Source organism: Anser anser (genome assembly GCF_964211835.1).
Source record: "Anser anser genome assembly, chromosome: 1".
Taxonomy (NCBI): Eukaryota; Metazoa; Chordata; class Aves; order Anseriformes; family Anatidae; genus Anser; species Anser anser.
In genome coordinates, this window is record NC_139720.1 from 75,620,387 (window position 1) to 75,641,745 (window position 21,359).

The 21,359-nt window shown below is 37.5% G+C and overlaps 1 protein-coding gene across 3 annotated transcripts; it reads left to right on the forward strand.

The window, feature by feature from the left end:
* The first annotated feature begins 1,330 nt into the window (after positions 1 to 1,330).
* TTLL1 (TTL family tubulin polyglutamylase complex subunit L1) lies at positions 1,331 to 19,265 on the forward strand. 3 transcript variants are annotated; one of them, XM_083842209.1, is made up of 10 exons: positions 1,331 to 1,487; positions 4,134 to 4,266; positions 6,058 to 6,266; positions 8,308 to 8,488; positions 9,541 to 9,675; positions 9,831 to 9,939; positions 13,245 to 13,388; positions 15,121 to 15,207; positions 16,329 to 16,492; positions 18,002 to 19,265. In XM_083842209.1, the coding sequence occupies exons 2-10, from the start codon at positions 4,154 to 4,156 to the stop codon at positions 18,129 to 18,131; spliced, it is 1,272 nt and encodes a 423-aa protein (XP_083698335.1). In that variant the 5' UTR covers positions 1,331 to 1,487; positions 4,134 to 4,153; the 3' UTR covers positions 18,132 to 19,265. The 3 variants fall into 3 exon arrangements, with proteins under 3 accessions (XP_083698335.1, XP_083698337.1, XP_083698336.1); XM_083842211.1 differs by lacking the exon at positions 1,331 to 1,487 and adding an exon at positions 1,615 to 1,639; XM_083842210.1 differs by lacking the exon at positions 1,331 to 1,487 and adding an exon at positions 2,617 to 3,568.
* The last annotated feature ends 2,094 nt before the right edge of the window (positions 19,266 to 21,359 follow it).

Below are 21,359 nucleotides of genomic sequence, written 5' to 3' on the forward strand. Positions count from 1 at the left end.
AGCTGAAAGACTCTCCCATAAAATGAAACAAAACAAAACAACAACTGTTTCTGTCCTTAATGAATTATTTAATGAATTTAAAAAGCAGTACTTTTTCAGCTTTTCCCTGAGGCATGATGGATGCTGGGACAAAAAAGCATTGATAGTAAAGCAAAAGGTCCAGGTTTACTTTCTTACTAGCAGTTGTCCCAGAAGATACACCTTTTGGGTTAAAAGGCAGCTGTTGAGGCTGTTCCATGCTCTGGCCCGTTACCAGAGGTGTTGTGATGTCAGGAAACTTCCATTGTGTATGACTGAAGGAAGATATGTGGTCTTTTGTAGCTGTTTTTGTAGTTAAACTAGGGAATACCTAACAGTTTGTTCCTGTTATGTTAATTATTAGGTTTAACTGATTTTTGTAGTTGCAACCTTGCAACTGGGTCTATCACCATAGGATGATATGGTAAATCATAAAGCATATTTATTATACTCAGATTATTTGGGGAACTAGGGCTCTCAGGGAATATAGATTTGTATCAGTTGTTTGTTTTATGTCAACACATTGCAAACTGCTTACTTCAACTACTACCTGATGGATCTATTTTTTAATAAATAGCGTCTTGTAGAATGAATAATTTATTTCACCTTTATTTTTCCCTCAGAGACCCTTCAATCTTCAGTCCATTATGAAACACCCTATTGTTCTGTATTGATCGTATCAACCACAGTAACTCTGATGTATGTCAAGTGTCTTAACATCATCTCTCATCTTGGAAGGAGTTGTGTATGCGTAAATCAGGCTTCTCCACTAATGCTGTAAATTTTTAGGTATTATTTCTCTCACACAGTTTTAACTGTGAAGTACAGTTTTTGGTCATTTCAGGGAAACATTCACACACTCCTTCAGAATAGCAACAACAGAAAAAAAAATCCTATAGCTGTATGGTGATCAACATGTGATACGTTAAATCACAGAGACTTGAGCTTTTGCACCGGTGAAAGCTCTCTAGGCATTCCGGGAATTCCTAGGCACGTTTTGTCAGGCAACGACTCTGCAAATCGCCATCTACTTGGTAATCAGATGTCTATCAAGGACCTTTTCCCTGAACAGAAGACAGGGCAACTACAACCCCAAGGACTTTATGGTAGCTCCCAAAACCACGGATGAATGGGGCAAGCGCTGAGCGGGCTCCGGGACCCCGCTGTGAGGCGATGCGGGGGCAGACCCTCCCCCTCCTTGAAGCCCACGAAGGCCGCGCTGCGCTGGGCCGACAAAATGGCGTCCGCTCTTTTACGCTGCGCGGCGCCGGGCGCTCGCGGGGGCGGGGCCTCGGCGCGTCTCCCTAGCAACTGCACCCCCCACCAGTGCAGCCATGGCCCCCCGGAAGTCCTGCCGCCGCGCGTCCTGTTTCTTAGGGAACGACGCCGGAAGGGGTGGGGCGGGTCAATGGTGGTGGGCGCGGACGTGGCCGCGGCCGCGGCGATTGAGGGGCTGTTCTCTGCTGCAGGTGAGAGCGGGGTAGCGCTGTGCGCCCCATCTCCTGCCCCAGCCCGCCCTATCCCGCACGGCCCGGGGGCTGCCGCCACTGGGGGAGGCGTCCAGCTTCCTTCCCGCCGGCGCTATCGCGATATATCGAGCTGTCGTGGCCCTTCCCGTGAGGCGGGTGCTTAGCCCAGGGTCTCCTTGTGCGCCCGCTCCTGGAGGGTAGATCTAATGGGGTGGCTTAGAGACGTGGCATGCAGGTTTTAAGGCTCGTTCACATTTTTACAGTGTGCTTAATTAAGGCTTTTGTAGCATTTAACGCATTTCCTTTTGAAAGGAGGATTCTATCCCATGCTGACTAATTCCTGAGCTTTTAAAACCACAACAAGATGGTGTGTGGTACTAGTGAGTCACTGACTGTGATTCAGATGTACTTCAGCTCAAGTAAATGAACCCTTTTGCTTCATTTATTTTTGTTTTGGTAGTGTCTAAAAGGCCCAGCGAAAAGTCATCACCTTGTAGAACTATGTGTTGTATAAGCACACAAAGAAGGCTGCAAGTCTGCATGTGCTCTTTTCCATCTGTTTATTTAGGCTTGATTTCAGCTTGTTTTACCAATGTGAATGAAAAATAAGTGGGCCTAAAATGCTTCAAAACCAAAGCCTAATAGTAAACATCTGCCTTGTGGAATATGTCAATTTAAATAGACTAGGAAAGAAAAAGTGGGAGCGCTGCATCGTGAGCTAAGGCTCTTAGGTGGAGGGAGACTGAAGCGGAACGCGTCTCCGCATCCAGTTGTGGTAGCTGAAGACCTATTGGGTTGTTTTAGTTGCAAAAATCATCTCGATTACCTTGATTACTCATCTCTACTCGTGTAATTACTGCATTTTTGAGTTTGATTTTTTCGGTGGAAAATTATAAGTGGAGGGAGCAGTAGATGGTGTTATGTGCATGCATACCTCTGCTCTATCCCCCTTCCTTGCATGGCAGCTTTTGTTCTTGGGAGAGGCACGTGCCAAAGAATGTGCCTTGGGCTCAGATTTTCTGCTGAATCGGTACTCTTCTGTAGTGGATTTCTGGGTAAGATAGCTATGAAAATTCACTAGGCTGCAATTTTAAAACTCATTTGTGGAATGTACACAACAATTGAAATTGCTTATGAGAGCTGTCTTCCCCTGACATTAGTATTATCATTTTCTCATGATAGTGCTGTCAGAAAAGCTTCAGCTTGTCCTTTGGAGAAGTAGAAATTGTGGATGTTTGGCTTGTCCTCACACCTTCAGTGCATTTGTTATACATTTATTTACATCTTTTAGACCTGGCTTTTTTTATTTTTTTATTTTTTTCAAAGAGAAAGGGCAAGGCTGTAGTACTATATATATATATGAGGATGGACAAAAATAACTTGAGCCCCCAGCATAAGGCAGATGCGTATAAACAAGCAAGTTCAGTAGAGGATTGCCACGGGGGCTGAAGTGCTTGTCCTTTGTTGAGGAGATGGGAGAACTGTGTTCCTTTGGCCTGGAGAAGAGGTGACTTTTGTGGTCATGTAATTGCAACCTTCCTGTACCTGTAAGGAGGTTTTCCAGAAGGCATAGCCAAGCTGTTTGGGGTGCTGAAGGGCGGGAAGATGGGAAACAACAAGCACAAGCTGAAACAAGGGAGGTTCAGGCTGAATCTGGAAAAATCTTTTCCCCATGAGGGCAGTTGAGTGGTGAGACAGGATGCCTAGAGCTGCTGTGCTGCTTTTGTCTTTGGAGGTTTTCCAAATGTGCTTGGATAAAGCTGAGAGCAGCCTGGTCAGACCTTATGCCTAACCCTTCTTGGAGCAGGAGTCTGCACTGGGGACCTCTTGAGGTCCCTTCCAACAGGTCTTGAGATCCTAAGGGAGGGGAAAGGCCGATGTGGACAAGTGAGAGAGATCTAGTATAGAAAGTGACACCTAGACGTCATGAGTTGAAATGCAGCTTGTGAGAACTGTTTTAATAACCTTAGGTCTGGGAAAGTCTGCTTTCAAGGGTTTATTGATACCAGCTTATTGTGCCCCAGCAGCTAGAGCAGAAGGCAAAATCACAGCTACATGAAATACAGCGAAGACAATAAAAAGTTAGTAATGTTACTTTGGTTCTTCTCCTTACATTACAGCATACTGTTCCTTGAGAGTGTAAGGGTTTTTTTTTTGGAGACTTCTATTTAGTTTGCAGTTGGTGAGTGAAGTGATCCATGTGAACTGTCTCGCTTCAAAACAAAATTAAAAATGTAATTGCATATAAGTCTTGGTTAGAAGTAATAAACAGTCTGTGCTCTATGCTTTTTTTTTTTTCCATAAACAGCACCCAGTAAACATATGATAGTGATTTCTGTCGTTAGTGTGTTTAAGGAGAGATGTGAGCTATGCACCCATTCATAAAAAGTGAATTGGTTGGAGAGCATGGAAAATCCTTGTAACTAGACTTGTTCTGGTTTGTAGTTGTCCAGTTGACAAATGTGGGCTCTCAGTCTGAACTTAGGACATTCTTTTCATTGTTTTTTAACATTGATTTACTTCTCCCATCTTTCTGAAGTTAAAGCGCTCTCTAGGTGCCACTTCTCTTCCCCTTTGACTGTCCTGTTTTTTTTTTCTCTCCTTTTGTTATCCATTTCACACCTTTACACTGTTCTTTGCTAACAGGTTGATCCTGCTGTGGGATAATGGCAGGAAAAGTAAAGTGGGTAACTGACATAGAAAAATCTGTATTAATAAACAACTTTGAAAAAAGAGGCTGGATTCAGGTGGCAGAAAATGAAGACTGGAATTTTTATTGGTAAGTACGTTAAAATAGCAATTTCTAAATTTGTGAAGTATTTTAATGTCTTCTGTTAATACCATTAGTAATATAACAAAATGCATATTTAAAAATAAAAGATGCACACATTAACTTACTGAAGTGTTCCTAAGAGCATAACATTGTTTCATTGCTCCTGTAATTTCTTATGCTATTGCTGATCCTTTGTTGAGATTTGTATTAGTAGATTTCTCCTCTAGCTGTGTAGGCCTGCTAAAGTCATTAGGTTTCCTCGAGACAGGAGGTCCTATCCGCATGGATCCTTTCCCATGCTAATGACCTTGTATGTCTTTCCAGTTTCATAAAGGTTTTATCAGGCATTGGAAAGCCACTAACCTAGTAAGATGACAATCGCTTCTGAGGATACCATTTGTAAAAACACCAGGGCAAAGGCTGTAGCCAGTGGGGTGTCTTTTTGTTTCGTTTTGAAATGTGATATCTGATTTTATTCAAATTTCTTGGGAAAAAAGTCTGCTTACTGTATACTCTACTGTAGGAGGGTTTTTGTGGCCCAGTTGGAATTTTTGAATGGACCTTTACCTAAATTTTTTTGACAACCTGATGTAAGCAAAATGATCAAGGAGTACATGGTTCTAATATATGATACAACATTCTTTTATCAGTGTAGCAGAGGTTTGCCCTGTTACCAGAGTGCAAGCTCTTGTAGTAAAGGCCTTGAGAACTGCACTCGACTTCTCCTCATAGTAAAAAGTTATATGCAAACTAATTTTTCAACATTTCAATGCTGAAAGGTGAATATGAAATTAAATCAAGGTAATGGAGTTTGTCTAATACAAGACTGCAGTGCTGTGCTATGATGCAGTAATTTATTAAATGGTAGAAACAGTACCTCTTCAGGTAAGCCAAGCCATTTATATCGTCCCTTTCAAATATGACAGAATGGCACTTTATACTGCTGAATGTACCTTTTGCTAACCACTTATTTAAATGAGTAGGAATGTAGTAATCAGCTTGTGCTTTTGGAATGCAGCTGGAGGGAGGAGTAGGGGAACAGGACACTCATGCAAACTGTTGTTACTTGTTTTGTTTTCTTCCTGAAATGATAACAGCAGATTGATGCATTCAGGAAATAATCTTAAATTTCCAGTGTGACACCTTTAGTACAAAAGAAAAAAAAAACTTTGTATTTGTGGCTCTGCTCTTATCTTTTGTGAAAAATGAAGTAGATAACTGATTTGATGACTTGGTCACCGCAGCTCTCTGCTCTGGCATTTATGGATGTTTTTAGCAAGATCTGTGATTCACTGTTCATGTACTTGAAGTACTTTGGAATTCAGATAGCAAGGTGGTCAGTATGAGGTTGTTTTTGTGGCTTTTTTTTTTTTTAAGAGGAAACCTGAGCTTCCAGAGAGCAAACCAATAGATTTAGAAAGATGCCTCTGTAGTATTTGGGTGCATATCAGTCATTTGTAGGCCCTGCTGGGATTTGACCTGTCTGTCATCAACAAGCCAGAGTCCACTAGGTCCAAGCTGTCATTTTACTTGCCTCACCATCTGCCCAAATTTGAGTAGCAGACGGACTGAGACAACCTCTGGCAGGATTTCATTTGGTCTTGCTAACAGGGGTTCAGTATGTTGTATTGTCACTGCAGCAAAGTATTTTACTACATAGAGCAATGAAAGAGAAGTGTGAAAGGGGGAGAAAACAGTGAGAGGGAGAAGATGAAGTAAAGGTAACACTGTTACAACTTTGTCCTCCTGGGTTGTGTTTCTTGAGAAAAGTAATTTGGTATCTGTCTTTGCCTTCAGGATGAGCGTACAAACGATCAGAAATGTTTTCAGTGTGGAAACTGGTTACCGTCTTTCTGATGACCAAATTGTCAATCATTTCCCCAACCACTATGAGCTGACCAGAAAGGATTTGATGGTAAAAAATATCAAGCGATATAGGAGAGAACTTGAGAAAGAAGGAAGTCCTCTTGCAGAAAAGGATGAAAATGGAAAATATATTTATTTGGGTATGTGGTTCTTATCAGCTTTAATCTTGTTTTCTGTGTGGTCAGTGACCTGTTGGCATTGTAACTTGAAACAGTAACAGAACAGCACGTTAATGTACAAATTATTCTAATTTACAAGTTGCTAGTTTTGTGCAATGAATTCAGTAAGAAAAACTGCTGCTTGCAAGAAGTATGTGCAACCAAAGCTGCCTATTTTTACCAGGTTGCTTTTGGAGACCTAAAATTGATGTGTTTGGATCATCACGTAAAAGTAATCTAGTTGCAGCACAGCTCAATTTTCTGAATTTCTGAAGTGTTCCAACGCTAAAATGACTATCTGCAGATGCTCTGTCACTAACAGTCAGTTAAATAGAATAAAGTGTACTCTATCCTAAAATTACTCTGTTCTGCAAACATAACAGCCTTCTTTCCCTGTCTTTTCCTCCTTTTCCCTTCCCACAAACCTGCCATTAGAGCATAAGGAAACACAAGAGTAGGGAAAGTGATTAAAAACAGTAGTTGCAAACATTTAATATGAAATTCTGTATTTTCAAAGCTTTTCACAAACCTTGTTTTGAAGGATAAGGGCTAATATTTCACAAATCGAGAGAAGTAGAGGTCATGTAACCTATTCAAGAACTTTGCTGAAATTAGACACAAGACAGGACTAAAAGATTGAACATTTCTGTTTCTGTCACACTGGGTGTTTCCTCCACTGTGTTCTTACTAGTACATAGCACTGTTCAGGGAAGAGAACAAATCCAGTTACTATGTGTGAAAGTTGTGTTTAGGCTTGGTTTGGTAAGCAGTAAGGTTCTTAATGAAGACTGAACTTACCAGTGCAGCATTAGCTGAAGCAACATGGGCTGAATGGAAATGATCATGAAATGATTATTTATAAGCATAAGGAAGAATCATGAAATTATTATTCCTAAATGTAAGGATATACAGAAATAGATTTGCATATGTATCTATCCCTATTTTAAAGAGGGAAGTATTGTGGCATTAAGGTATTTTGCTATAAGATCAGTGGTGGAACTGAAGGGCCCTAAAACTTCATATCAGAAAGGGCTGGAGTTTCTTTAAATCAAAAGTGAAAAAACATTATCTGGAAATCCTATACTGGAGCAAAAACTAAAATAATCTTTTGTAGAAAGGTTCCAGACAGAATTGAATGGATAAACTCTTCAGAGGAGAAATTTAGGGGAAGTTGGAGAACTGGTAATGACTGCTAGAAAATGAAGTTTAAAAACAAGTAAGAACAAGCAAAAACAAACAAAAAATCCACCACCATCGCACCCCCCTGCAAAAAAACAAATAAAACCACAACCAACCAAAGGAAAAAAGCCACTACCCCTTCAAAACAAACAAACAAAGTAGGAGTAGGAGTAAGTTGGGAGTAAGGAGAGCAAAGTTGTTACAGAGGTCGGAAAGCATTGGAGTGAAATAGAGATGGAGACATTGAACTGATTTACATCTGGGGCAAGTGGAAAAAAAGCACTGTTCATCTGTGTAAGAAAGAAGCATTGCTTTATGGATGAAACTGAGAATAATCTGATAGCGAAAAGCAAGAAATATTTTTCTTTAGATTTCCGCGAGCATGGTAATACTGGGTATGGGAGCAAAGAATGACTAATGGAAGTTACACAGAAACAAAAAATACCACATCCAAAGAGGAAACATCAACATTAGGATTTTTGCATATACAGAGATTTGAAGAATGATAAAAGCTAGCATATGAAATCGAGAAATTTTGCTAATATAAGTTAAGTTGGAATGGTGTCTAATACTCTAATTGCACATCATTTAAACAGAAGAAAAATAATCCATATGAATTAAAGTCTGCTAATCTGAAATTAGCAGCATGCAATATTTAGCAATTCTTTAAGTAAAAACTATGAACTAAATGAGATTAAAAAGCAACATGAGTTTTATTGAAGGTGGATCATGCCAGATTGGAAAAATTGAGAACCAAGAAATTATTTTTTACCCTATATTCATGAATAGTCTTCTTAGATACAGCGTCCTTAATCGTGAACCTTTTTTTTTTCTCTTAACTCAGATTTTGTTCCTGTTACTTTTATGCTTCCTGCCGATTATAATCTCTTTGTTGAAGAATTCAGAAAAAATCCCTCCAGCACTTGGATTATGAAACCTTGTGGTAAAGCTCAAGGAAAAGGAATATTTCTAATCAATAAACTCTCTCAAATTAAAAAATGGTCTCGAGATAGCAAAACATCTTCGTAAGTGCTTTAAAGACTAAACCCTTTGTTGTACTTTGTATAATCAGGTGAACCACATGAACATGCTAGTTGTCCGATGCACAGGGAAAAGTATTTCATTACTATTGCTTTGTCATTATATAGTTTTGCATTTCATCTCAATTATCTGGCTTCCTCCTTCAAACAAGTCTTAGTAAGATTTATTTTGGTGCGAGGAGGTATAAAAAACTGTTTGAATAACTATTCTCTATAAAAAATGCTTTTAGTGTTGGATGAATAACTTGCAAAAACAAATTGCTCTGCTCCATAGTGTTAAATAACAGGAAGTGAGGAAAAAAATCTTTCCCTGAGCAGTTTGTATTTAATATGTATCAATTCACTTCTTAAACTAATACAAAGGAGGAATGTGCTTTTGGGAAATAAAGACGTGATCTGTTTGGAGCACAAAGTAATACACCTTACATTGGTGACCTACTTCCAAATGGATCTAACAGTTTAGCAATCTGTGTTTTCCTCTGACTAATAAAAGTTTTGATCACACAACTAATGCTATTTTTTTCGGTTATAAATTGACTGGCTAAACCTCCCTTGAGTATTTTTTTTCTATTTACCTTGGAATCTGAAGAATGTCACAGTTTGAAAGCTAGCTTTGCAATTGCAAGCTATGCATAAATACAAACATTCTAGGAATACAAGGCTTTGACTAACAAAGGTAATGTAATATGTACTCTTTGCTTTTCTGAACTCTGATTAGCTGTAAATGCTCTCAAAGGAAAAGGCTGGTTTGTAGAACTGCATTCTGAGTGGCTCAGTTAGCTACTCTGTTAACTTCAAAACTGAATTTAATTGGAAATCTCAGCCATGTGTTTTGTATTAACTTTTTTTTCTTTGGTACGTAATGATGGATGCCAAGCATGTTTTATTAACCAGTATAACTTAAAACATTGCATTGCCAATAAGATACAAGATTTCAGTCAATTCAAAATCACAGGCTGCTTCTAAAGAAGAAAAAGATCTATCCTGTTATAACGTTTACAGTTGTCACATTCTGAAACCTTACTGATGTCTTACAGGTTTGTATCTCAGTCTTCCAAAGAAGCTTATGTGATTTCTCTATATATCAACAATCCATTACTAATTGGAGGAAAGAAATTTGACCTTCGTCTGTATGTTTTAGTATCTACCTATCGCCCTCTGAGATGTTACATGTAAGATCGTATGTGTTTGTATATTAATGTTTAATGTAGTCAAAATAACGTTGCCATTGTTGCACAAAGAAGTTTAACATGTACATGGTGTCCTGAGATGATCTTTTACTTACTTCCTACTGGGGTTTAAACTTTAATGACTTTTTGCATTTAAGGTATAAACTTGGATTTTGCCGGTTTTGCACAGTAAAATATACACCAAGTACAAGTGAATTGGATAACATGTTTGTACATCTTACAAATGTTGCCATTCAGAAACATGGGGTAAGTGTACTGTGTTCTTAGGTGCTTTTTCATAGGAAGACTGGTTTTCTTGAATTGTCGCAAAAGTTTGGAATAAAAAGGCTTTTTGTCATTTTTTCATCAGCTTGCAATTAAATTACTTACTTGATCTTTAAATAAATAAATTTTAAAAGACTGTAGATAAAATATATGCAAGGTAATGAGTTGCAAGCTCTGTAATAGACTGTGATATCTTCAGTGTTGACTTGCAGTAGTTGAAAGCAATTTCTTTCCAAGTCTCCTGTCATTTAAATGCTAATATGCTCACTTAGCAATTCAGTCTATGAGCAGTGGAATTAATGAAGCCTGGTTCCTGTGGATTTGTATTTTATAATGGCACTTGAATATCTCCTTCCTGATCTCCCCTTCCCTCTTTCTCACCTATCCAGTTAATTCAGCTTTCCAGTTTTCAGCACTTATTTACCACAGTGCCTTCCACCTTCTTCCTATGTGTCGTCGTCGTGGTGTCGTCCCCCTCCTCCCCCCCCACAGCTTTCTTTGGTGAAAAAGGGAACATGCAGTTGTGAGTTTAGTGATAACTGTTTGCTGCCTGGCCAGCTGGTGGCTTCCTCTTGAATGCACAATGATGGAGTTCTGCCTGAAGAACAGTTCCGTCCTGTAATTTGCCATTGATGCTCATAAAATATGTGGAAGCCTGATAGCTTTGACAGCATTTCCCTCTGTCAAAATAGGCTAAAATTCACCAGTGAAAGGAAAGGCTAGTGGGTTAGGGGTGAAACAAACGGGTGGACATGCAGTATCACTGCCCAAAACTTGTTCCTTCAGGGAATTCACTTGATAATGGCTGTCCCTTCTGCATTTTTAGCAGATGTCTGTGATTTGTAAAACGTGCCTCTGTAGCAGGGATTAAAACTCCATTGTTTTACTTCCCAATTTTGTGGGGTTTATTTTTTTAAGAGCATTGAAAATATGTACATATATGTATATGCACGCTCATGCACAAGAAAAATGTGCCTTGTGTCTTACTGCTTTGTAAGTTATAGCAGAACTGTTAGGAGTTATAGCTATAACCTACATATAGCTATAGCTTGTAACTGTTATAGCAGCATAACAGAACTGTTTTTATCCGGATATTCCTGTAACAAAGGTGTGAATTGTAAATGTCACCTATGGTGGTAATTATTAGCTAGAGTAAGTGTCAAAATGTAACACTTTTAGCACTGCAAACGTTTTCTTGCTCAGATGCTGATTTGTGAAGTGCTTCAGAGATCTTATGATCTGACAGGGCACACTGAGTTGCGGTAAAACAGTTCCCGTACAATGTAAGAGCATAAATCATGGTGCTGTTGCCAGTAACAGAGAAGAGATGAGGCATGGGATATGTTGCCTATCCCATTATTATGCACCCTTTCATCTACACCAACTAAAGTATTTCTCCCAAGAACTTCAGTATTTCTCCCAAATAAAAGTAGAAGTGAAAATAAGTAGTGAGGTCATCTTGAAAGAAGAAAGGACAACAGAAATGGGTATAGAAGTATCAGCATAAAAATGTACAGTCATTACTGGAGCATTTGAAAGATTTATTTTTTTTAGAAATGTTGAACCATTAATACCTGTTGAGTCTTCCAGAAAGAGGTGAGAAAAGTTTAGCCACTGTCTGTCCCATCTTTCCTTCTGTTTTAAACATGTCTGCAACTTCAGAGGCAACTAAGCTGTACAATTTTAGAAGAACCACCTAATTTGAACTGTCAAGTGATTTATCAAAATTATGATGAGGTCTGGAAAGGCTCTTAGTTTCTAGCTTTTCATCTCTACTCTAAACCCTACGTGAACCCTGGAGTTTTACTTTATTTGTATCCTACAAGCTCATGGGAAAATATCACTAAATTGAAAAGCTTATAATTCAATATCAGGGAGAGAGAAAAAGTAATGTAAAGGGAAGGAGAGTAATTAAGTATACACATTGTAATATTTGTGCCAGAAAATATAATTCTAAATCATTATTCACTGCATATGTAATGCAAAAAAAACCAACAGTAATTCTTCTATTCAATTTTCTGTTAGCAATCGTCCATGTAGCCTGCAATATTCTGCTTTGTTCTGATATTTTTAATTAAATAGTTGTGACAGTGCAAAGCTCTATACAGTTGCAATCTATTTTCTGATCCAAACCATTCAATGATTCTATTTTGATTTGAGTATTTATTCTGAAATGCAAAGTGGGTTGAAACTTTGATCTCTGTCCCCTTTCTGGAATCTGTGGTCTTAAGACATTTTTTCCATGCAAGTCCTGAGAACCATGTTTCAGATCTTTATTTGTATAGTCTTTCAAATTTACTATGGGGGAAGCTGTAGAGGAGAGGAGGAAAACAAAACAAAACACCAACCAAACAAACAAAAAACTAAAAATAGATAGAGGTTTCTCTGACCTTTTTTTACAAGATGAAAGGTTTCATTCCTATAAGAACTTTTTTCTACTCTAGGCATTCAGTGTTTTATAATTTAGCAGGCATACAATTGTTCTTATAAACGCTCAGAGGAAAATCTTTAAAAAGGGATAAAGTCCTTGTCCTGAGAGCTATTTGAGGACTGAAAATATCTTTCCATCAGTAAGAACACCATCAGTTTGCTTTGGTCCTTCCGTTTAGCGAGAATATCTTGCAGGACATTGATAGCCTCTGAAAAGACAAAAATATAGCAACCTCCTTTTTTCCCTTGTTCTATTTCAGCAGCACTTAATGTGTTTTCTATAGCAAAGTACTGAATTACCTGAAAAATTGTTTGAGAGTAATTCAGGTGTTATTTCACTGTCTTCATTAATGCAGCTGTTGTCAGTAGTACCATTAAGAATATACCATGCTTGTCTTTTGAGGAAACAGACAAGTCATATTTTAAATGAGTAAACCCAGATAAGTGCTACATTTTAGAACTGCTAACTTTAGTGAAATTTAGCTATTATTAACTATTTCTCCAGAGGAGGAAAAAGGTTCAGTCTTCTCTTGTCACACTTCAAAACTTAGATTTCCCAGTCGAAACTTAGATTTTGCTATTAAACTGTTGAAGTACTTTTTTTCTTTTAAGTCCAGCTTTATTACTTGATTTGTGAAGTGCGATGTAAACATATGGCTATAATAAAAATGGTTGTTTATGTAGAGGGCAGTTTAAAGATGAAGTCTGCATAAAGCTGTAAAATAGAGTAAAAGCAATTTGAGTTTGTTTTTAAAACAACCTTTGTATGCAAGTATAAGTTGAGTTTTTGTGTGGATGAAACAAAACTGCTGAACAACTTCAAAATCTTAGACTAAATTAACCGTGCAACTCTTCAGGATGATTACAATCATATCCATGGAGGCAAGTGGACAGTGAGTAACTTACGCCTGTATCTAGAAAGCACCCGTGGAAAGGAAGTGACGAACAAATTATTTGATGAAATTCACTGGATAATTGTGCAGTCCCTGAAAGCCGTTGCGGTGAGTACTGTTCTGGGAATGCTGCTAGTGTAGACTTTTCATAACCATGCAAGTGAGCTTGCCACCAAAAAATCCTTGAAATCTGTTTCCTGCTATTTGAGTGACAGTGTTGATGCTGATTCCTGCAATTCTGTGATCTGTTGATTTGTTTGAGCTGGGTGAATTTGAATCTTGGGTGGGTGGGCGAGCTGTGTGTGCATATTGAAGAGCTGAATGAATCTCTCTCCTTCAGGTCTCTCTGAACTATTTAATATGACTTGATAGTGCCCTTGTGAATAGTATTAAGCTCTGCCAAGGCTCATGATGTCATTTCAGCAATAACAAATATGTCAAAGAAAAAATAGCTGTGGAGGACAATTTATCAATCAAAATGTAAGGATATTAGTTTAGCAGACTTACGTAACTTACTTTCAGCTCTTCTATATACTAGTCACATAGTTATCATGAACTGTTATACACTTACTTTTTTTGATTTAAATATGATAGTCCTCTGCTTGAGTGACCTTTGAGTGTTTGGGTAATAGTCCATGATTACATTAGAGAGCAGGTACTGCTCCATGGGGCAACTGGGGTAACTGAAGAGCTTATTGCTGCCAAGAAGGGCTGTCCTGTTCTCAAGTGCATGGTCTCATCATCTTTTTTGGGCTGGTCCTGGCACCATTGGGAGTTGAATCATCTCACTTGTCCAACTGAAAAATTACTATTTTATTGATGGGTTGGTATTCTGCCAGTGTTATAAGCTGAATGACCTCACTGAAGGATCAGATGAATGCCAGAATCAGCACAAGAAAGAGGGACAAGGTCATGAAGCTAGAATCAGTGGGAGGTGGGGAAGTGGGGCTCACCTCAGCGTCTGCTATCCAATCATATTTGAAAACAGATGTGAGAAGAAAAGGTATTTGATCTAAATGTTTGCAGAACCTTAGGAGAAGAAAAGTGTTTAGAATATAGAGGATGAAATGTTTTGGTCAGCTTCAGTACTTCTTTGTGTCTGAGAATGACAGATGTAATAAGAGATGCTCTTTCCTCTTACCCCTCTTTCATTCTCTGAAGAAATGAAAAGCTTTCATTATTAATGTAGGAGAGGAAATCATGTTTCTAACCTGTTACAAAGGTTTCTTTAAAAGATCTGATGAGATTTGTATAAAAGTCTTGGCGTGCATACTGAAAATCCTTTGCAGATGCTGGAAAATTGAGTGGAGGATGTGTATCTATGTACAACATGATCCTTTGTCTCTCTTAGCTTTCAAGATCGTAGATGGCTTGAGCTAATAATAGTTTTTAAAAATATCTGGTAATTGTTTGACCTTACTTTTCTGCAGTAAAAGAAATGTCTTTGAATAAGTCTTCCATCTCTGAAGTTTAAAGAATTTATGTTTATGTGAAGCTATGTTACGTAAACTTGAAAACTTCCCAATTTCTCCAGATATATTTAGGTTTTAGATATTCTTACTGCTTTTGAAAAATGGGAGAACGCTTATTTTAAAGCTGGAAGCATGATGGAAAACTAATGTAACAGTCCTTGGCATTAATGCAATCATTAATACTGAAATGTGTACTTTGGAGTTGAGTGTGGGGAGAATCCTGAACTTATTAGTAGCTTATGTTAGAGTTACATTAGCTTATGTTGTAGAAGATTTGTAATCCAGTCATGTCACTTATAGCAAATCAAGTGCATAATCAGGTTACTTACAAATTGGTTGTTCTTAATACATTTTTGTCTTTTTTTTAGCCTGTAATGAATAATGATAAACACTGCTTTGAATGCTATGGATATGACATTATCATTGATGACAAGCTTAAACCATGGCTAATTGAGGTAAAGTTACACAAAATATGGAAATAACTTCTGACTAATTTTATATCACAGAGTAGAAGACTACAGAGGAATCTACTTGGTTTTCTCTTTTTAAGCTTTGTCTTTCTGTTCTTTAGGTAAGTGGATTAGGCAAAATGTCAGAAAGTAAAATAGACCATGTGATGACCAAGCTACTGTGTGCTTTTTTTCTGTTTGTTTTTTTTGTGTGTTTGTGGCTTTCTGTTTTGTCTTCCAAATCCGGAGCATCCACACAATTAGACTTCAGAGGCAGTCTGAATATTAGCAGCCCTCTTAGTTAATGTATCAGTAGCTGGAAAATTGACATTGGCCCGATGCAGCATAACATTGAGCTTACCAAGTCTTGAGCGCTGTCATGTCATTAATGTTGCAGGTTAGGAGGAAAGAAAGGGGAGGCATATACAGGATAATTGGGATATTTGGAAAGCTTCTTTTTTCACATAAATTTCTCTTTAGTGTATTAACTTTGGATCTGTGTGTTCAACAAAAATTTTATCTAGCCCTCTTCCTTAATCCTACTGAAAGAGCAAAGCTGTTTGTTGTTCTGATACCACTTCTTTGTAATAAATGTGGAACACAAGAGATATGTTAAAATTAACCCCACTTTTAGCCTTAGCTAAAAAAAAAAAAAAAATCCAATTTAGTGCTCTGAATAGAGAGGGAGCATATGTGTTTCTCCAGCTCACAATTTAACAGGGGAGAACTTGGATTAAGAACATAAATAAAAGCTGTTTAACTAGAATAAGCCTACAGATTCCTGTATGTAGCAACTGTTGGAGTGAACCAGGCACTGAAATTTATGGTTTTGGTATCCATGGAAGCTTAGAAAACTAAACAAAAATCTGTTTTTCTGAAACCTGGTGAACTTAGTCTCAGGAAAAATCTTCAAGGCCTTCTGGCACTGCAGACACGTAGTGTTGTTTTTTTTTTAAGTTAAAAAAAAAAAAAAGCCCAACGGGGGATTCCATTCAACATCTGAGGAACAGAAAGATGTGCTTAGAGACGCTGATTCTTCATTTCCCAAATAGTATGTGTAGTCATCACAAGTGCTGTTTAGAGAACTGTACTACTCAAAAAATTGATGCTGCCTTTTTTTTTTGTAGGTCAATGCTTCCCCTTCTCTTACTTCCAGTACGGCTAATGATCGCATCTTGAAGTACAATCTTATTAATGACACACTTAACATTGCTGTGCCAAATGGGGAAATTCCAGACTGTAAATGGAATAAATCTCCACCAAAAGAGGTTCTTGGCAATTATGAAGTCTTGTAAGTTTTATCAATGTTCTATATAAATGCAAATGTTTTTCAGTTGCTCCACTTTATCTCTGTGGTCTACACTGCACATTAAAAAAAGTAAACTTAATTCATTCATATGGGAAAAATGGACAGAAAGATAGCACTTCATTTTTTAGGGCTGCATTAGCAGCTTTGGAGGTGGGAGTACATCCTTTATCTCCAGAGGGAACTTAAATTGTCTAATAAACCGCTGGGTGTAGTGAGCTTCCAGAAGCTGAATTTGAGGGATAGAAGCAAGAGAGCGTTTGTCTTCTACATACGTAGAGTTTAATTTTCTTGAGTGTAACATACAGATTGTAGTTAAATAGATAAAATTTGTATCAAATAGCTATTACCTCTCAGTTCATAGAAATGATGCCACTTAATTCTTGTCATTCATGGATGTAATAATAATAATGTCTTGCCAGGTATTTTTAAAATTCCCCAATCTGTATTACAAAGGGAGAAATCAAGGAGATGGACATCTTTATGTTGGAGTGTCTGAAGAATTTATCTAGGATGCAGAGGAACACTTGAATACCATGTTGATGACAATTTCTCATGTTTATTGAAAGAATGTTCACATAGGTTCTCAAGTCTATTTATATTACAATTGTTTAGGATGTCAGGAATGTGGTATGTACACAGTTGATCCAATAGTTCATACCAGTTTTACACTCTTTTGATATGTTAGTAAAATCAGTTATATATGTAAGTGTCAGCTGAATTACGATTTAAATTTCAGTTAATGTTTTATATGTGGTAGCTACAAATACCTATACAACAATGTAACTAAACATATATTATGCCTGTTCTACGACTGATCTACAAAATATTGTAGTATTATCTTTTGATAATTATACGTCCATAGCCAATTCCTGCTTAAAATTTCCATAACAACTGAAAGGTAAGTGTATACTGAAGTTATCTGAGACTATAATGTGGTTAGATATTTAAAGAACTACTTGTCACTGTGGTTAAGTGTTACAAAATACATGTCATCAAATGCATTTAATTTAAACACAGTTTGTTCAGCTCATTCTTTCCCTACTTGCTCACTGATGCAACATTGGAGTTTTCTGAAATTGCAGTTAGCATCCCTCTGTTTGAAGCAATAACTTAAGACTTCATTAAATGGCCAGCAATCAGATGTTGTTGCTCAACCACAGGTCTGCAGTAGCAATATTGAGGAGAAATACAGAAGAACATTTCACGCTTGTGAAATTTCACAAACTCAGGAGTTTAACTAAAGCTGCCAAACAATTTGTTGCTTACAAAAAGTAGCTGAAGATGTTTTGGTTGATCTGTATTTTAAAATCATGTGGTGGTAAATTTCCTTGAATAATAGCTGTATCGCAAACTATGTGCATGTAAACATGTGCATAAAACAGCTTGTATTAAATGCCAGTGCTAAATATTAAGCAAAACAGAATATGGAAGACTTGTTGTTTGTGTAGTGAATAGTGGGACAAGGTACTGAACAGATTGTCTTATTTTTAGATATGATGAAGAGATGGCGCAAAGTGATGGTCCTGATCGTGACTTGCGAAGTCGTTCTGGGCAATCCACTGGAACAAAAGGAGGTCGTGCAAGAGATTCGGGAAAGCCTATATTGACCACCTGGAAATAATGATTAAAAAACCCAACCACACTGGTGGTAGGACAACATCATGAACAAAAAGGCGATTATCATTAACCGATTTCTCTATTTTGGTATGTTGTATGTGGGAAGTATTAAAGGAGGACAATACAGCTTTTGAAAAGAAATGAAATATACTCTAAAACCAGGAACTGTACTATACATGTGCTGACTTGCCAATTATAATAATTATACACATGCATGTGCATATATATATATATATAAAAAATGTATGCATATATATAAAAAACTAATTTCATGCAAGGATATTTGTGCATGTGCTTATAGTAGTTCTCTGAAAAACAACGAATTCTGAACTTTTAGAAGCATATATATTCAGACTTTGAAGAAACCAATACACTCTCAGCAATGATTAAAAGGTTTCTTTATAAAGATGACAACTCAAAATATGTTCTGAAAGAAGATACTTGTTGCTCTGAATATAATTTATTTTCAATAGTAGCCTATCTCTACATCTATGTAATAAATGAGATACGGATTCTGTGAACGGGTGGTAGTGGTGAGGATAAGTATTGCCAGAATGATGGTTGATGGCTTCTTGCTAGTAAGGAAAAAAAAAGTAATGAGAGAAAATAGTAGTGCATGGAGTCAATGATTTACAAACAGTCTTAAGAACTTGAAAAGTAAATCTTTATATGCTGAGGGTTTTTTGATCATTTTGTTTTTGTTTTCCCTTAGAATGTTTTGAGCTGATATCTCTTTAACGGTAAAAGTTTCATGTACAAAGGAAATATTTAATATGGTAAATTGATGCATTATTTGACTAGCTGTTCACTTTTATTGCAAGATAATGTATCTTTGGAAAATCAGACAGAACAATTACATACTGTAATAAATCTCAGTGCTTGAGACTGGCTATATATCTCTATTTGCACCAGAGTCTCTTCATGTATTTATGCATGTAAGTAGAATATCTGGATATTTTTGTATATTTTGTATGTACTATAACAAAAATATTGTTGAATATGATAAGCTATTTCTAGTAGCTCTTGTATCAAAATCTGTGATAATTAGCTACCAAAATATATAGAGCAAAAGTTAAAAATAGGTATTTCAGCCTTCTAACATTGTAGTATATAAATAAACTAGTTGAGTCTGTCAGTGGCTCTTGTTTTCCACTTGCATTTCTACCAGCTGTTTGGCTGTTATTCATATATGTATGGATGCGCAGCTCTGATCATCTCCTCCCCCCCCCCCTTTTTTTTTTTTGGATAGTGGAGGATTACGGAGAGAGAGACAAAGGAGTCTTGAAGTTGCAAGTATCCATGCAACCATAATACACTCTAATCTGGATACCACTAGTGCAGCGATACTCCATTTCTGCTTGCCAGAGCAGGCTAAGTGCTTTTCACCTTTCTATGTGGCAGGCCACTTAAGTGCATGCAAATTAAACTTAACCTCTCCCATAAGTGTATTATTAATAACTTATCTTGCTGACACAAACATGGATTCAATAATACAGTGCTCTTTAAAGAGCAAGAAATCAGAGACTGCAGTTAGTTATGGTGACCCTCTCTTCCTGATCTCACTCCACTTTCTTTTTAAAAACAATGGACTAGTGATCAGGTATATCAGACTTTCTCCTCGTTTCCTCTCCTCGTTTCCTTTTCCAATAAGCTTTTTGCAGAGGTTGAAGTTTGAAGGCTTAGCTATGTTATCACTTCTAATGCATACAAAAAATAGCTATACAAAGAGAGTTTTATGGAATGAAAGTGAAATGACATGAAATCCTAGGTGATTCAGATTGCCTTTATCAGTAACAAGCAAAAAATAACTGTAAGCAAGCAGGAAGTCTTCCTTTTCTATGAAGAACTTGAAGCCTGATATAGATACATGAAATGTTCTTGTGAAAATCAAAACTGGGAACCCCCGTTGAAAAATACAATGCTTTGCCTGAATTTGACTAAGGAAAGGGCCGTGGCCCGTGGTAGCTGAAAAAGTTTTCTCTGTGCATGAAATGACTTGTCTGCAGGCTCTGCAATGGGGCGGAGGGGAGAAGGAAACAAAAGCAGCCCTAGCTAATAGTTCTGGGGGAGGAGGGCAGTATGTGAACATCAATCTGTGAGATGTTTGTTTTTACCTTTCAAGGCCATGTACAGGTGAAAAGCTGGTGAGGAGGAGGAAGGGCTGGAAACGAAAACTTATTTCATGTCCAGGGTTAAAATTTTAAACTTTCACTCCAGCGTTCCTTAGCTAAATCTGCTATTGTAGTAGGACACAAATAATGGTACAATGTGGTGGGTAAACTGATAACAGCCTGGGGCATGCTCCACTATCAGTTGGAGCTGAGGTGATTAGTGAGATGTTTAAACCATTCTGGCATGTGTTTATACTGTAGGAGTTGAGGGTAATTAAAGGTGTGATGTTAACGTGTATGACAAGATGTTCAACCTTGTGTGGATGCTCTCATTCAGAGGTAAGGTGGCTCTTTTTGCTGGAGCCTAATTCTCCAAAAGATTAAAGGCTGTTTGACCTCTGATTGAGAGAGCTTAAATGGGCTTAAATCTGAGTGACTGCTAGTAGACAAGGTCATGGATCTGAGTAACTAGCCTTGGCCCTAGGCCAATCTTCCTCTAAGTGCATCTGACTGTAAGATAAAGAAACTGCTTGGGATTTCATGGGAGCAAAAAAAATTAGAAATAGAAGTCCTCAAAAGTTATGACTTTGCCTAATGTAATAACTTGCCAGGAAGAGCTAAAATAAATGTGCTTCTCAGTCTTGCTCTTCATATGCTCAAGTGATCACTGGCATAACGACAGTATTGTACAAAGAATTAAATACACGAGCACTAAACAGCTACAGGAATTGTTATAATGACATCAGTGTAGAAGAAGCTTATTGCTAGAGTTGAATAGAGGGGCTTGCTTCCTGGGCACTAACCTTTCTCCCTATTAATTCTTTGACATGAAAGTCATTAATAAGATTCCCACAGAATAGCTTCTTTATATGGCTTTAGGAACCTAATTAGAATAGAAGAAACAGTATTATCCCTAAAGCTACTTTGTTGCTGTTGGCTTTACAATAGAACTTCTGCCTAAAATGTCCCCATCCCCTGATTCACTTCCTGCTCTAAACTTAGCAAAACAATAGACATTTCACAGAAGAGATATAGTGCTGCACTTCAGCAGGAGAACATGTCAGGCAGAGCACGTTTTTCTGTTGAAAAGGAAGGAGCTTTATTCTGTTGTTATAAAATAA

Coding starts and splice junctions, on each gene's coding strand:
- TTLL1 (XM_083842209.1), top strand. CDS start 4,154: ATGGCAGGAAAAGTAAAGTGGGTAACTGACATAGAAAAATCTGTATTA. Junction 4,267..6,057: donor GAAGACTGGAATTTTTATTG/GTAAGTACGTTA, acceptor CTTTGCCTTCAG/GATGAGCGTACAAACGATCA. Junction 8,489..9,540: donor CGAGATAGCAAAACATCTTC/GTAAGTGCTTTA, acceptor GATGTCTTACAG/GTTTGTATCTCAGTCTTCCA.